A 16,878-nucleotide genomic window follows, 5' to 3' on the forward strand; every position below is an offset into this window, starting at 1 on the left:
ATTATCAAACATTTGTGTGTATCTCAGTTAAGGAAATTGAGGAGTATTTTGAATGTTTCAAAATAAATCACAATATGTACACATAAAACAAGAGAGACAAATGCATGTGTAGTGTATGTAAACCCATGATTGAAAGATTGGCCTTTAAAAGCTAATTCATTAATGTTGCTTTGACATCTGGCATTGATATGAGGGGTAAGAGCAAGAGAGGATATATGTAGACATCAGAATCTTTATCCTCCGAGTGCACAGATCACCTCTCTCTTTTTCTTCTCCTGTTCCTTCTGCTCTCTCTCTTCTTTTTCTTTCTTCTGCTGCTCCTCACACAGTTCTCTGATCCTCGTCTATTGTTTTTTGCAGAGAAGGAAACAGTGTAGAGGGTTTTGTGCCATTACATGTATGTTGAAACTGAGATGTTTTCACTTGTCCATGTCAACACAGAATGTCACTTATATGTAATTTGTTTAAAATTGAATATATGAAATCATTTAAAAGAAAATAAGACCACATGTATACATTATTTTAACTGTCTACTCACCTCTTCCTCCCTCTTTTGCACTGCCTCTTCTCTCTCTGTTTTCACCTTGAATTCTTCCTGTGCAGTTTTCTCTCTTTCCATCCATTCCTGATGTAAACGCTCCCTATATTGCATCACAGTGTGACATCTATTTTACCTGTATTTAGTCAACTGATCATACAGAACTTTAGAAAGACAAACCTCTGCTCTTCAGTGTTCTCTTCTTCATCACCTTCAGTCTGGTCTTCTTCATTTTGTGACGGATCTAGGAATGTAAAAGTCATGTGTTTACGAACAGCTGACATTAAGCTAAGGTCTATGTTAGGGCAATGTTTACATGGAAATGGGTAATATGTCAAACTTTATGACAGAAATTAGTCCGCCTAATATCTGCTTCTCTGATTTTAGCAAGGGAGTGGCGCTTTCTTATCCTTCTCTCTCGTTTAAGAACAGCCCGTCGTTGTTTTTGACTAAAAAGTTAGATTATTTGCGTTAAATTAACTGAATTTAAAACATGTAATCTTATTATATTTCGTGTGATTATTTAAGAACCACTGGTGTTAAAAACATAAAACTACAACACGAAAATCCTCAAACAACACCTGAGCACAAAAGGAGCAGTTTCACAACCATCCAAGCTACTTTCTGTGGTCAGATTTGAGTACTGCGTCTCGGAATGATCTGTCTGCAACGAGCAAGAATCATTATCCGTCATTTTAGACCATTATTTACACTTCAGGTTGGTAGGCAAAAACAAACGCTTTTAGTAAATGAGGCATATTTTACACCAATCAATCAGAGCGCATGGAGATGACGTCACATTTATTTGTCGTCGAATAATAGCGTGCTGAACGCGCATGTTCGGATTGACAGTGGGAAGTACGATTCGGATAACGAATCGGTTCATTTGAGTTGTTCTGGTTGTAGACTAAAAACCCGGAAGAGAATTATTTTTTATTTGAATTTTTATTATCCATCACAAAACAGGGAGCATTAAACAACGTAAGACACAGAACAAACTTAAAGGAACAATGACAAGAAGCAAGATTCAAGACCGAATAGGATATATATATATATATATATGTGTGTGTGTGTATGTATGATATACATTCAAATACATACATAAAAACACAAAACAAGGATGTACTAAAACAACAAATACTTTGACATAGCAAAACATAAAGATTCAATCTTTCTATTTTCTTTTTTTAAATATTTGAAGCTCTGGAATGATTTCAAAAAATCACAGAGAAATACATTAAGGAGGGCTTGCTTTTTTTCCATTTACATGTATGAATATGATATTTACCCAGCAACAATACCATATTAACCATGTCAGAAATTTGGGGATTCAAACTGTTATAAAAAGGATATCTTGTAGAACAATATGAGGAATTGTCTCAATTTTTACTGATAACCAGTTATATATGTCAAGCCAAAATTGGGAAGTAAATTCACATTGAAAAAAAAGGTCATTAAGTGTTTCATGGAAGAAAGAACAGAAAACACAAGGATCCACCTTGAAATTAAATATTTTCTGTAAAAAAAAACACACATACAGGGTAAATCCTAAATAGGATTTTGTAATGAGTTTCCTTAACCTTTTGAGCAACAGGCTATGCAAGATAAAGGTGAAAGATTTATCTCTTACTGAAACTTCAACATCTCCTAGAAAATAACACTGAAAATCCCCAGTGATAATATGTTTAAACACTTTATAGATAAGTTTGTTACTACACTTATTATCAACTAGTTCCAAATTACACATTTTCAAGGAAGGCAGAGAAACAACAGGCCTAGATACAGGATCAGATAAACTACTTTGAATTATTCTTAACAAACTTTAGGTATAGCTTTACATACTTTATAATAACTTTTAATTGTAGTTCTAACACTATATTTATTAATACATTCATTATAAGATAAAAAATTCCCTTCTGCATCTAATAAATCTTGTATAAAAAATAATGCCTTTGACATACCAATCACTTGTATAAAGAGACATCCTATTGATAACGACAGACCTATTATTCCAAATAGTGGCATTGTGAGGGGTAAATTTGTGCGTAAATATCATTTTCCAAAAAAGCAGTACTTGTTTATGAAAATTGGACAACTTCAAAGGAATTTTAAATAAATCAATATCACATCTTAACACGAACTCAAGACCACCAATAGTTTTAAAAATATGGTTAGGAATGTGGTCCCATATTGAATGTGGCTTTGATAAACACACTTTCAGCCATTTTATTCTTAATGTACCAGGAGAGATTCAAAATCAATGGCTTTCAAACCACCATGGTCATACTCTTTAACCATATGGAATTTACATAAGTGTTTTGTTTTTCCATATAAATTTAAATAAGATGGAATTCACTGATTTGATTATTTTTGGGGCAGTATACAGGCATGGGATCAATAAATACATTTAGATATTCCCTCAGTTTTAGTTAGAAGAATTAAGAATATTTTTTTTCTCTATTAATTCAATTCTTGGTAATCATGACCCCTAGGTATTTAACCTCCTCTTTCACTGGAATGCCCACTATTTCCTTTAGAGCACACTTATGGATTGCCATTAATTCACACTTTTTCAAATTTAGGGTCAGTCCTGAAGCTTTTGAAAATATTCTGTCAATAACTAATGGAACCACCTCTATATTTTAAGAAATAAAAGAGTGTCATCTGTAAATTGGCTTATGGTAAAAGTCCTACCAAGAATATCAATCCCTATATCATCCTCAAACTTTTACATGAATAAAGACATTAGTTCTGCTGCTAAATTGAATAATAATGGTGAAATAGGTTATCCTTGACGAATTCCTCGTTTGATTTGAATTCTGGGTGATGAGCCTTGATTAAGGGATACACTACTATAAATATTGTTATAAAACATGGAAATTACTCTGCGAAACATAGGACCAAAACCAAACAATTCAAGAGACTTGAACAGAAAAGGATGTTCAAGGGTATCAAATGCCTTGAAAAAGTCTAGAAATAAAAATAAGCTTGACTGAGGAATTAAAAAATTATACTCAAGCATATCAAGGACTAATCTAATATGACTGTGAATACTTCTCCCTTTGATAAAAGCAGATTGAGTTTCATTGATGATTATACCAACGCCTTTTTTAAGCCTATTTGCAAAAACATGAGAAAGCAATTTAAAGTCATTTGATAGAAGAGTTATTGGTCTCCAGTTGTCTGAATATAATATGTCCTTATTCGGCTTTGGAATGAGGATAATTAAGCCATGATGGAGATAATTCAGATTTATCTATACACTCTTTTAATGCTTCAAAAACTAAGACTCTTATTTCGGCCCAGAAATGTTTATATAGTTCTACTGTAATACCATCAATACCTGGGGACTTTTCATTAGGCATTTGTGAAATAGCAATATCTAATTCTGAAATATCAATATCATCCTCCATTTTGCTTTTAAAATCACTATCTATAATAGGTACTTTTTCCTATAAGAAGGAGAAGAAAAAATCACAATCTCTCTCTGTATGTCTTGATTTATAGAAATTACCATAAAATGTGTATATAATCATCAATCAGCATTTGCTCTTCATTATACGGTTATTAATACTGAGTTTATTGATAGTTTTTGAGCTTTTTTGCATTTTTCTAAGTTGAAAAAATATGAAGAATTTTTTCCCCCTCTTCAATCCATCTGGCTCTGGATCGTATGAATCTTTAGCCTTTTCAGTATAAAAATCATCCAGCTCAGATTAAAGGAGAAGTTCTCACTGCTCACTCTCCTTAAGAATGGCTTTATTATCAAAGCAGTTTAATCGCGATAAGATTATTAACTGCCTTGATTTTCTAGTATTTGCAATATGTTTCCCTTCTTTTGTTGCCAGTCTTTTAATGCTAAATTTAACCCATTCCCATTTACCAATTGGAGTTAAATCTGACATACTTTTAACATTGTTAAGCAATAACAGAAAAGAATTACAAAAAGATTTACACTTCAACAGATTACTATTAAATTTCCAATGAGATCTAACTGAAGGTGAGTTACCATTTCTCCTAACAGAGAGTAATATGACACTATGATCAGTTAAAATAGATGGAGAAATATCACAGTCATACGAGAAAGGAAGGAGATTAGAGGTTATCAAACAAAAATCTAATCTAGAACGCTGAATAAGCCCTGAAGACGACCCCATGTGAATTGTTTTTTATGTTTGTTTTTCACCCTGCCAAATATCAACCGAATCAAGAAACTGAGAAATATTAGAAATTAGGGGGTTATAGGAGAATGTGTTAAAGGGGGTGGGTGGGATGTCTATCCTGGAACAGCATTAAAATCTCCTCCAATAATAACTTTGTCTGTAAGGTGTTCTTCCACTCGTCAATCATGGTACCCATATTTTGTATAAACAACCTATTAGCAGCCTTGTTTATATAACCATATACATTTATCAAAATTTAATTACACTCGTTAAATTCAAGAACATCCATAATTTTGATGATTTGGTGATTTTTCCAACCTTTTTCCTCATTCTGGAGCGTACAGTTCTTGAAGGGATGGCAGAGGCAACCAATAATCCCCTCCGCAGTCCGAACCATCCTCTGTAGTCTTCTAATTTCCGATTTCGCAACTGCACCAACCCAGCAAACATGCCAGTGCGGGCCCACTGTGGGTAAGTGTGGGTTTTCTGTGGGACAGTGTGGGCAAGGGCAAACCCTTTGGGGCCCCATGTGGGCATTCTGTGGGCAAGCCCACTGTGGGCTTGCCTACAGAAAACCCACACAGGCCCCCAGTGGGTTAGTCCATGCGGGGCCCATAGTCGTTTTGCCCATTTGGGCCCACATGAGGATTTACTGTGGGCAACCCACATTTAGCATATAGTTAAAAATAGTTAAATTTTTAGTTAAAAAAATTGTTAAAAAGTTAAATATTTTATGTGGGTGTTTTTTAATTGCGTGTCTTTATGGTTGCCATAATTTTGTCACAAACCCAACTAATCTCATATGGTATAGCCTACAATTTTTTGGGTGGGAGATATAGTCCCATCCAATGATCATTAAGCTGTAAAATAGATAAAATCAATTCCCATGATGTTTTTTTTTATTATTATATTTTGCTAAAAATAAATGTTATTGTATCTGTTGTTATTAAAATATACAATTATAAACTCAATTATGCTCAAGAAACATTTCAGTTGTGCTGCTTAACATTTTTGTGGAACAATGATGAGGTAAGATTAAAAAAGACAGATATTCATATTTTTATTCATCAAGGAGGCATTAAATTGATCAAAAGTGACAGAAGACATTTATAAAGTTACAAAAGATTTCTATTCAATAAATGCTTTAATAAAATTAATAAATGCTGTTTATTAAACTGAAAAAAGTATAAATTTCTACAAAAATGTTAAGCAGCAAAAACAGTTTTCAACATTGATCAATTGTAATAATATTTCACAATTTTTACTTTACTGTTTGATGAAATAAATGCAGCCTTGGTGAGCACAAGACTTCTTATAAAATCTTAACTACATGTTTAGTAAAACTTATGTTAGGTAATTGACTTCTTTGTCACAGGACAAAAATAGCCTTGACTGCTGTCATGAATGGGCCTACATATGTAGTATGAGAACTTAATATTAAAAGCCTAGTTTATGGGAGACAAAGAAGCATATACAATTTACAAATACAAGTATAGTAATATCTTCCACAAGGGGGGCACCACCACCACCACCACGAGTTTACCATTTAAAGAATTAACATGGATTATGGCAGTTAAAAAACACTAGACACTTGCAGGCTGGATAATTTAAATTTATTAATTTAATACATTAATTTAAATATTTTTTTATTTTTCCTTGCGCCAGGTAGACATAAAAGGTAGGCTATATATATATAATACATTAATATTGTAATATTATAATAAATTAATTTTTTAAAAATGATAAAAATATACTTCACAACTTTACACCTCGCGTGCAAGGCCCGCGAAAGAACCTGGAAGCCGGTATAAAAGCTCTGATCAACGGCAATCAAGTGCACAGCACGTCGACGACTCCAACTGTGGACATCCTGACTGTACTGAAGACATCCTGAAGAAAGAGGTTTCCTGAGGTAAAATACTTTTTAAACTATTGTATTCAAATAACTTAAAACTTATAACTCCAATACAAATATCAATGACAATTAAAAGTATTAAGAAAACGTATATCAAATCTTGAATTATGAAAAAAGGACACAGGAGGTCTGAGGGAACAATTTGTTTTTCTTAGGCTATTAGCAGTTTCAAACACATTAATAATAATAATAATATAACCCCTCTTCATATTTTATATAAAACCCAATTAATTATCAATTGACGGACTACCTTTTACCAACTCTAATGTTCACGTAAACGGGTTTTGCTACCGTCTACACCGTCAATAACCGTTAATGTCGTTATATATGTGTGACGTCATTTGGGCATTTGCGCTAATGGAGAATATCTGGTCAAATTGAAAATATCATATTTCCAAATTTCACTAAATTAAATGTCAGTCATTTTTAAATACCAAGGAGTTGTTGTCATGGTGAAACCTCCAAACATTTACTGCGGTCAAGCCAGCCGCCACTTCGAAATGAGCGGCCGCACCTATATTTCGCGGTGCGCGTATACACTGGTTATTGCGGTATGACCGTCAGAACTAAAACAGGTTAAATTCCTGCGAAGGCAATTTCACATGCATTCATTTATTCTGTCTGTCTGTCTGTCTGTCAGAAAGAAAGACAGAACGAAAGAAAGAAAGATTTTAGCACACCTCACAACCTGTCACTGCATGATATATTGAATTCTAAAATAAGAGCCCCCCAAAACTCATATATTACCTTTTTTGTCCATACATTCAGAAAATCATAAAAATAAAAGTCCTAGCTTCCACAGACCAATTTCACCTCAGATGGAGAGGACACCTTCTCAAGGTGTCAACTACAATGTTTCAGGACATTCTGATGTTGTCTTCCAAAATAAGAGCCCCCAAATCTCGAATATTAGATGTTTTGTCCATACATTCAGAAAATCATAAAAATAAAAGTCCTAGCTTCCACAGACCAATTTCACCTCAGATGGGGAGGACACCTTCTCAAGGAGTGAACTACAATGTTTCAGGACATTCTGATGTTGTATTCCAAAATAAGAGCCCCCAAAACTCGAATATTAGATGTTTTGTTTAATAGTTCCAAAATAACGCCACAGCCAAACGGTTGCGCGCCTGCGTCTCCAGACAATAGAGTTGTGCGAAGAGTTTGAATTTGAACGATTCAGTGAGTCACTCCTTAACACACATATTTGGTATTTAACACCTCTTTAAAAGCCTGCTAAATTAATAAATGCATTTAAATAAATAAAGTTTTGTACTTTTTCACTACAGTTTCAGTATAGCTGTACTGTGAATATACTAATGTGTTACTGCTTTAATTTAGGCAAAGTATCTGGCAACAGTTGGGGGTACAAGCCCAACCTCCAACACCAGACGTATCCTGGTCTGCATGCTGACCACCTCACTTGCCCAGCAACTGTGCTGGAAGGGCTCTGGCCAGAAGATGGCCTTTGGGCAGATGTTGGTCTGCAAAGCAGTTATAGGTACAGTATATAATGTTTATATGTGATAAGCCCGTATAACAGGAATAAAAATGAAAAAAAAAAAAAAATAAATGGGAAGGAAAAATCAGTAGTCAGGTGTAAATGTACAGTAAATGAACAATGTTTGATCTGTCTCCATGTTTCCTGTAGCCAGTAATAATCGTCAAAGTGCAAAGGAGGTTGAAATGGCATAACAGTAGGCCTACTTGAACAACCCTTATTTTGTTTTTAACATTTGTATTTCAATTGATCCTTTCTCACTTAGATGCTGTGGAAAAAAGCAGCCAAGCCACTGCATGCGAGGTGGAAGCGTCCATAAAACGTGGCTCCGTAATGCAAGGGACAGAGATGGGGGAAGGCAAGGAAGGGCCAGAACTGCAGTGAGGGAAATACCTACTGAGGGGATTGGTTTTTAATTTACTTTCATATGTGTTTTAAGTATTCTGTGGTTCTGTTTTTGTGTGTTTATTGCTGTTTTAAACTGCTCTATTGCTTTTTTATTGCTAGTTAAAAATAAATCTCAATGTATTATTATTAATTATAATGTCTGTAAATAAATTATTTAAAAAAAAAACATGACCCTAGATTTATTGCTGCTACCTTTAACAAGTGCAATTGTTCTGTATATAGTAAAGTACCCACACTCCGTGTGCTCAAACTTTGCACCTACACCCACAGTGTGTCCACATCCAGCCCACATGAGGGCCCACTCTAATTTGGGCTGTCCCACTAGGGCCCCACCTGGACCCCATAGTGTGGGGCCCACTCGTGCCCCACATTTCACGCCGGTATTTGGGCCCACAATAGGCTGCCCACAGTGGCCCCACTTGGGCCCCTAAGGGGTTTGGTGTGGGCCCACAACTGGCCCCAATGGGGGCCCACTCTACTTACTGTGGGCCTGCCCACAGTCAGCCCACACTTTGGGGTGTCCCACTGGGGCCCCACCTGGGTCCCATAGTGTGGTGCCCACACGTGCCCCGCATTTCACGCCGGTATCTGGGCCCACAGTGGGCTGCCCGCAATGGCCCCATTCGGGCCCCAATGGAGCATGTTTGCTGGGAAACCAGACAGTTACTGAAGTGTTTGTCGCTATGTTTACATTAGGCTGCATCAAAAGTTATTATTCCAACATTATGTTTAGCAGCAAGCAATCAATAGTTTTCATTATAGTAATACTCTCTAAATATTAATTATTCCCAAATGTATTAATTATATTGTTCCTATCTTACAGTTTTACTCATACTCCCTAACATTCGAGTGAATAACAAATGCTTTGCAAATCGGTTCAACAAAATCATGCAAAAGAATCGGTCACAAGAACGACTCCCTCGTGAATCGGACACCGCCGACTCTCAGATCTTTTAGCGCTTGTGGGATGCAAGCGGGCTTTGCAATCAGTGGCGGAATCTGAAGAGTAAAACATTGAAGCTTGGGTTTTTCTGCTTTTTGAATTAAATCCCACTGTTTCTTCAGTGGTTACCTTGCATAAAAACACACAGAAATGGCAGACAAAGAAGGTAAACTTTTGGCTTTTTAATTGCATGCAGTATATTTTATTTTGCTTGAGTTGGTTAGCTTTAGCTTGATGCGCTAATGGTTGTGACACACAATCTGACATGCGAATAAATGAGTGTCACAGTCTGAGCCAGTTTTTATCTCATATACATGGTTCACTTAACTTAGAGCTATTGACATGATAAAAATCAGTCTATTGACTTTAAGCAGCTATTAGATGCTCAGTGTAAATTGAGCTGCTCTTGTTCTCTGAGGTCCCACCATCGAATGCTTCAGTATTGTACACTACTTTATAAGGGACATGTGTAGTCCTGTTATACTTCAGTTTTTTATAATTTTTATGAGGATACAGTCATTTTTACTGCCCAATGTGCACACAATTTAAATTTATTTTGAAAGTCTTTTAACCTGAATTTACCTTGCACTATCTGTTTCCCCTAGTGTACGATGATGCTGTGGAGGAGCGAGTAATAAACGAGGAATACAAGATTTGGAAGAAAAACACACCATTCTTATACGACCTAGTTATGACACATGCACTTGAGTGGCCGAGTTTAACTGTGCAGTGGCTTCCTGATGTGAACAGGTAATCCAATATCTAGCTTGTCCACCTGCTGTTGAAACAAACTATTGACTATTGACAGATAGTTTTATACATCTTAAGCAATTTATTGATATGCCTTTTCCAGGCCTGAAGGAAAGGACTATGCAGTTCACCGGCTTGTGTTGGGCACACACACCTCGGATGAGCAGAACCACTTGGTCATCGCCAGTGTTCAGGTCCCTAATGATGATGCTCAGTTTGATGCATCCCACTACGACAGTGAGAAAGGAGGTAAGTGCTGATCTGACTCTGAATGTACACAAAATGTTTATACATGTAAGCTTTTAAGGCATGATACCGAGATGATATTAATTGTGTGTGTTTGTGTTTTTTCAGCAGGTAAGATTGGACTCACTGGACATTAATGGTAAAACTAGATTCAGCTGATCAATAAGTATGAAGCATTCTTAAAACATAAGCAGGTCATTACTGCAGGTGGCTCACCCTTATTTAACACAACTCTCATTTTACACTGCTTTAGTGTTTCTTTTATTATCATTTCATACTTATTTGAAAAGTGATTTGTTCACAAATTAAAATGATATTACAAGGATTATAAGGAGTTAGACATCAATAGCTGAACATTTGACACAATTGTCAGTGAACGTATGTTGGCATTTGTTTTTAGAGTTTGGAGGGTTTGGGTCAGTAAGTGGAAAGATTGAGATTGAGATTAAGATCAATCATGAAGGAGAGGTGAACAGAGCCAGATACATGCCACAAAACCCCTGCATCATTGCCACCAAGACCCCCACCTCTGATGTTCTGGTCTTTGACTACACCAAACACCCATCCAAACCAGGTCAGTATCCTTCAACCAGCATTAATCCCATCATGAAATCACTGACAAAATTTTTTGTTGATGAAGGGTTTTTGATTTGTTCAACAATGACAAATACATGGCAAAAAGATGAACCATGATGACAATAAAAAGATTTTAATTAAAGCATACTGTTGATGAAATTATGACAAGAAAAAAGTATTGCAAGGTATTAACAGTGCACAAAAGAAGGAACATCTAGAAATAATTAATCTAATCCATTAATCCAGTATCCCAATTTACAATTTTTTGTTCCTAGAATGTTCTGGGAAAATAACCTAACAGGAATGATATGCTAAGATGATACCGACAGGTTAATGAATAACTCACTCAAACGCATCCTATTTAATTCATACATTAGATTAATCATTATAACAACAACATATAACATATAATATTACTTGCATGTGTGTAGACAATGTAGCAAATTAACAGATGAACTTTAACTGTAATGCGCAAGTCTGAATGCGTAACGCGTTGTGAATACGCTGTTACCAAAAAACCATACTCCACACGCAATGCAATATCCCATGTGACTAAAACATGAAAAAGCATGAAGAATTCAGAATACAGTAACTTCTAAAAAAAAGTATTATTTCAGTAGCTTAGGTTTTCATAACAAGGACAGTTGTATTTTGTATATATCTTATATTTGTTTTATTTATATTATCCCTTGGATGGACTCGTGGGTCAATTTGACCCATTTTCCTTTTTGACACTGATTTACAAATTTGAAGTTTTCAGCCTGAAACTTCATGACATCCACTACATAGGTGATCTGATACTGGCAATGTCATTTTATGTATGTATAACCAAAGCTATAATAAAAAAGTAACTTCTTTAAACCTCTGGGTCAATTTGACCCGATTCATATAAAAACTTAAGAGAAAGCTGAAAAATGGTAGAAAAGTCATTTATTTAATTTATAAGTACACTCATAGTCATAATTGCATGCATACACACACTCATCCATACATCCACAAGCACACACATTTGTTCAAATGTTATTTTTCTGGTAATTCAGTGTTCATTATAATGTTTGACATGTTCAAATTAGATATAATAAACTTATTAAAAAAAAAGTAGAATAAATGCAAATCAAAATTATTCTATTATTTTGTTCGAATAATCAGTCACAAAACACATTGGGGCGCCCCCTGCTTTTCTGATCTGTTTATTGTAATATACAACAGTTAGTTCCTGTCCTTGAATCTGATTGGACGAAAGACATTCCATGAGTACCGATGGTCTCACACCATCAGCACTCAGACGCTTCACTGTGTGTGTCACTCCGCTTGTGTTCGTGCCCTTCTAAACTAAAGTGTAAGAGCAGTGCAGATGTGTTAAGAGCTTGCAGTCTCTATACATTTAATTTTGTGACATTACATATTTTAGCCAGCAGGTGGAGGAAAAAAAATAAATACATTTTGTGTGTAATATGAGCCAGTTGGTGACCTGAAGTGAGTCAGTCACTCAGTGTTTATATTCAAAAACACTCTGTGATCACTCCTATTACTACTACACTACTAAAGCTAGGAAATCACTTTTCAACTTCTAGACTCCCTGCCTTTCAGGTCTGTATTGGAATTGAAGGTTATAGAAAAACAAAATTGTGTTTCCAGCTGTCTAGTTGAATGATTTCAGACTAAAAGTAGAGAGATAGAGCAAACAGAGCCTATAAAGATAAAAAACTGGTCAGTCTGACCCAGCAGGTTTAAAGTATGAACTTGATCGTTAAGTTCATCCAAGGGTTAAATAAAAAAATGTTTATACATGTTTGGAAATGTCTAAATATTTTATAAAAATTTGGTCTATTACAGTTTGACTCGCACATTATCATCAACTAAAAGATATTATTTTTGTTGACTAAAATTCTATGCTATTTTAGTCCAAGTAAATTTGACTGATAAATATGACATGATGAAAAATTGATTACATTTAAAAGTATATTATTACTAAATCCTTAAAATGTTAACCATCTTATAATTTATTAAATCTAATTTGAAGAATTTCACTGTTAATAAAGACTCTGAACTATCCATTTGCAGACCCCAGTGGAGAGTGCAGTCCAGACCTGAGACTGCGGGGTCATCAGAAGGAGGGATACGGTTTGTCCTGGAACCCCAACCTGAGTGGAAACTTGCTCAGTGCATCAGATGACCATGTAAGCTCATGATCTCGATTCAAAGAGGCCTCAAATAGTGCACTCAAATTCACACAAAATTTCTACTTCAGATTATTAACTGTCCTTCATCTTTAGACAATCTGTCTATGGGACATCAGTGCTTTTCCGAAAGAGGGGAAGATAGTGGATGCCAAGACCATCTTCACAGGTCACACGGCTGTGGTGGAGGATGTTTCCTGGCACCTTCTGCATGAGTCACTGTTTGGCTCTGTGGCGGATGACCAGAAACTCATGATGTAAGCAAAATATTACATTGTGGGAATAATATTAAACCTTTTTGTCAGAATAGGATATGAAAACCAAACCATATCTGAATTTTACTCCGTTGACCCTCACTTACAGCTGGGACACACGATCCAATAACACATCAAAGCCCAGTCACGCTGTGGACGCCCACACAGCCGAAGTCAACTGCCTGTCCTTCAACCCCTACAGCGAGTTCATCCTTGCTACTGGCTCTGCAGACAAGGTCTGTACAAGTTAAAAACAATACAATCACACATGTAAACACACCTTTGGGAAAGGATTTGTTTTTTGAGATTCTCCCCTCAACTATAGTCATGTTTTTTTTCTTGCTGTAGACGGTTGCATTGTGGGATCTACGTAACCTGAAGCTGAAACTTCACTCATTTGAGTCACACAAGGATGAAATCTTCCAGGTAACACTCAAAGATACTGTAAAAGTACCTTGTGAATTTAGTCAAGATTTCATTCTAATGTCATAGTACATAAGTCATAAAACGTGTTTACAGAATTAACATGATGTTACTGTGTTTTACTTTTGTGGATTGTGACTACTCTTGACAGGTCCAGTGGTCTCCCCATAATGAGACCATCTTAGCCTCCAGTGGCACAGACAGACGTCTCAATGTTTGGGACCTGAGGTATGGCATTACCCTTTTGTCCTTTTTGTCTATACTACATTGTTATGAGGACATTTGCTGCCAGTATACTTTTTCATGAACTACAGTACTGTTCAAAAGTCTTAGGCATATTAGATGGTCCACAAAAACCTTTTCTAAAATGTTTTATTTTACACTCATTTAGCACTTTCGTAGGAACTCCTGCACATTATCTAATCAGCCAAACACGTGGGAGCAGTGCAGTGCAGTGCATAATATAATTCAGATACGGGTCAGGAGCTTCAGTTTATGTTCACATCAACCATCAGAATGGGGGGAAAATATGATCTCTGTGATTTCAACCATGGCGTGATTGTTGGTGCCAGACAGGCTTATTAGAGTATTTCTGTAACTGCTGATCTTCTGGGATTTTAACACACAACAGTCTCTAGAGTTTACTCAGAATGGTGCTAAAACAAAAACATCCAGTAAGCGGCAGTTCTGCGGACGGAAATGCCTTGTCGATGAGAGAGGTCAACAGAGAATGACCAGACTGACAGAAAGGCTACAGTAACTCAGAAAATCACTCTGTACAATTGTGGTGAGCAGAATAGCATCTAAGAATGCTCAACATGTCAAATCTTGAGACAGGTGGGCTACAACAGCAGAAGACCACGTCGGGTACTTTATTAGGACCATAATGTTCCTAATGAAGTGCATAGTGAGTATCTTCTACTGTAGTGTGTCAATAGGAAATATACATTTTAGTTTTCTAAACTTTCCATAGAATGTAAGTAGAATGAGTCCTGTAACAGATGGAAAGGCCCCCACAGAGCCCTGATCTCAACATCATTGAGATTACATAAAGAGACAGAAGCGATTGAGACTAAACATGTAGAACTTTGGCAAGATACCTGCAACAACGTATCTGCCAAAAACCTATAAAAAAAAAAACTGCACAAGTGTACCTAGGAGAATTGGTGAGGTTTTAAAGGCATATGGTGGGCATATATTTATTGTTTTTATTAATGTTTTCTGCACTTTGTATGAACTTAACTGATAAATATTATTATTCATGACATTATTTTTGAAAACATCCTCACTATACAACATTACTATGTGATCACAAACACTTTAGACAAGTTTAGTTTATTGTCTTTCCATATACAAGTATACAGTGGGAAAAAAAAATTGTTCAACCATGTCTACAGTATAAATTATAGGAGGGACAAAAAGTACTCTATAAACATTTTCCATAACCTCACAATTTTGCCTGTACCATATATTGATTGTATCATTGTTTTTGCCTCCTAAATGTAATCATAGCAAAATCGGAGAAGAGCAATCTGCAGAGGATGCTGAAGATGGGCCTCCTGAGCTGTTGGTGAGTCAAAGTATTTGCTGAAACGGTTTAAAATGCCAGATTTATCCTACTAAATATATTTACGTATTTAAAGGGATGGTTAACCCAAAAATGAAAATTCTCTCATCATTTACTCAACCTCATGCCATCCTAGTTGTTTATGACTTTCTTCTGCTGAACACAAAGATTTTTAGAATAATATTTCAGCTCTGTTGGTCCATTAAATGCTAGTGAAGGAGTACCAACATTTTTAAACAAAACAAGAGTGTGAATGTGAAACTGGAGATTTATAGTAAAAAAGGACTTAATATCAGTTTCTCACCCACATTAATAATTTTGCTTCAAAAGATGTGAATTTAACCACTGGAATTATATGGATGAATTTTATGCTGTCTTTATGTGCTTAAGCATCAGAGTTTTGGTACCCTTTCACTTGCATTGTATGGACCAACAGAGCCTTCTAAAAATCTTTGTGTTCAGCAGAAGAATGTCATACGCATCTGGGATGGCATGAGGATGATTAAATTATAGAATTTTCATTTTTACTTCCATAATTGGAATTATGTCTTCAATTTTACATTTAAGCTCAATTATTGTTGTATTCAGTTTATTCATGGAGGGCACACAGCTAAGATCTCAGACTTCTCCTGGAACCCAAACGAACCCTGGGTAATCTGTTCTGTTTCAGAGGACAACATTATGCAAGTGTGGCAGATGGTAAGTATGGCAAAACTTTGCATAGAAACCAGTGATTGGTAAAAATGGAAATCCTGAGATTTATATAGAGTCTATATGACTTTAATTATATTTAGGTGTGCCTTGATAAGAAGTTTTTGCTTGTACTAGTTACTATGACTTTGTCATGATCTCAGAGTAAAATTAACTTCTATCCTACAGGCAGAGAACATCTACAATGATGAAGAGCCAGACACCACTGCATCAGAGCTGGAAGGGCAGGCATCATAACTGAATCAGCAGCTGGGTCCACATCTCATTAAAAACCTGCAACCCTTTTCATGGCTTCTCTTACTCTTGAGCTTTTTAGTTCTTAGAAATTATCCATCCTGTTATTTCCCACTTTACATATACAAGATCCATTTGTCTTTACTGGCTCCATCTGTTGATCCTTTTCTAAAAGGTTCACCTACATTAATTGCTGCAAAGTATGGTTTAGGAACAGAGTAGTCTGGATGCTTGTAGTTCAGAGAAAGATTAACAGACTGCATCGTATGGTCAATCACTTCTGAGAAGTTATGGCCTGGTGTGGCTTTTTCACAAACACAATTTTTAGTTTTTGTGCATAAACCAGGCCATAGGTGTCAATTTGCTATAAGTCTTTTGTAACTTTTAAAACGATTTTGTATTACTTAATTGTTTATATGTACTTGCAATTCAATTATGAAAAATAAATTACAGATAAATGGTCAGGTGT

General features: G+C 35.7%; 1 protein-coding gene and 1 long non-coding RNA gene across 2 annotated transcripts; one reads left to right on the forward strand and one right to left on the reverse strand.

Moving 5' to 3' along the window:
• Nucleotides 1-214: 214 nt before the first annotated feature.
• On the reverse strand, nt 215-1,314 carry LOC127626146 (uncharacterized). The gene is made up of 3 exons (XR_007968414.1): nt 719-1,314; nt 539-641; nt 215-344 (listed from the first exon to the last, which is right to left on the reverse strand). It is a non-coding gene; the product is annotated as an uncharacterized LOC127626146 (long non-coding RNA).
• Nucleotides 1,315-9,487: 8,173 nt separating this feature from the next.
• On the forward strand, nt 9,488-16,867 carry LOC127625938 (histone-binding protein RBBP7). Its single transcript, XM_052101426.1, has 12 exons — nt 9,488-9,634; nt 10,074-10,218; nt 10,322-10,467; nt 10,865-11,038; nt 13,105-13,220; nt 13,317-13,477; nt 13,584-13,710; nt 13,823-13,900; nt 14,049-14,125; nt 15,410-15,467; nt 16,053-16,163; nt 16,344-16,867. The coding sequence occupies exons 1-12, from the start codon at nt 9,619-9,621 to the stop codon at nt 16,410-16,412; spliced, it is 1,278 nt and encodes a 425-aa protein (XP_051957386.1). The 5' UTR covers nt 9,488-9,618; the 3' UTR covers nt 16,413-16,867.
• Nucleotides 16,868-16,878: the final 11 nt, after the last annotated feature.

Source organism: Xyrauchen texanus, chromosome 32 (genome assembly GCF_025860055.1).
Source record: "Xyrauchen texanus isolate HMW12.3.18 chromosome 32, RBS_HiC_50CHRs, whole genome shotgun sequence".
NCBI lineage: Eukaryota > Metazoa > Chordata > Actinopteri > Cypriniformes > Catostomidae > Xyrauchen > Xyrauchen texanus.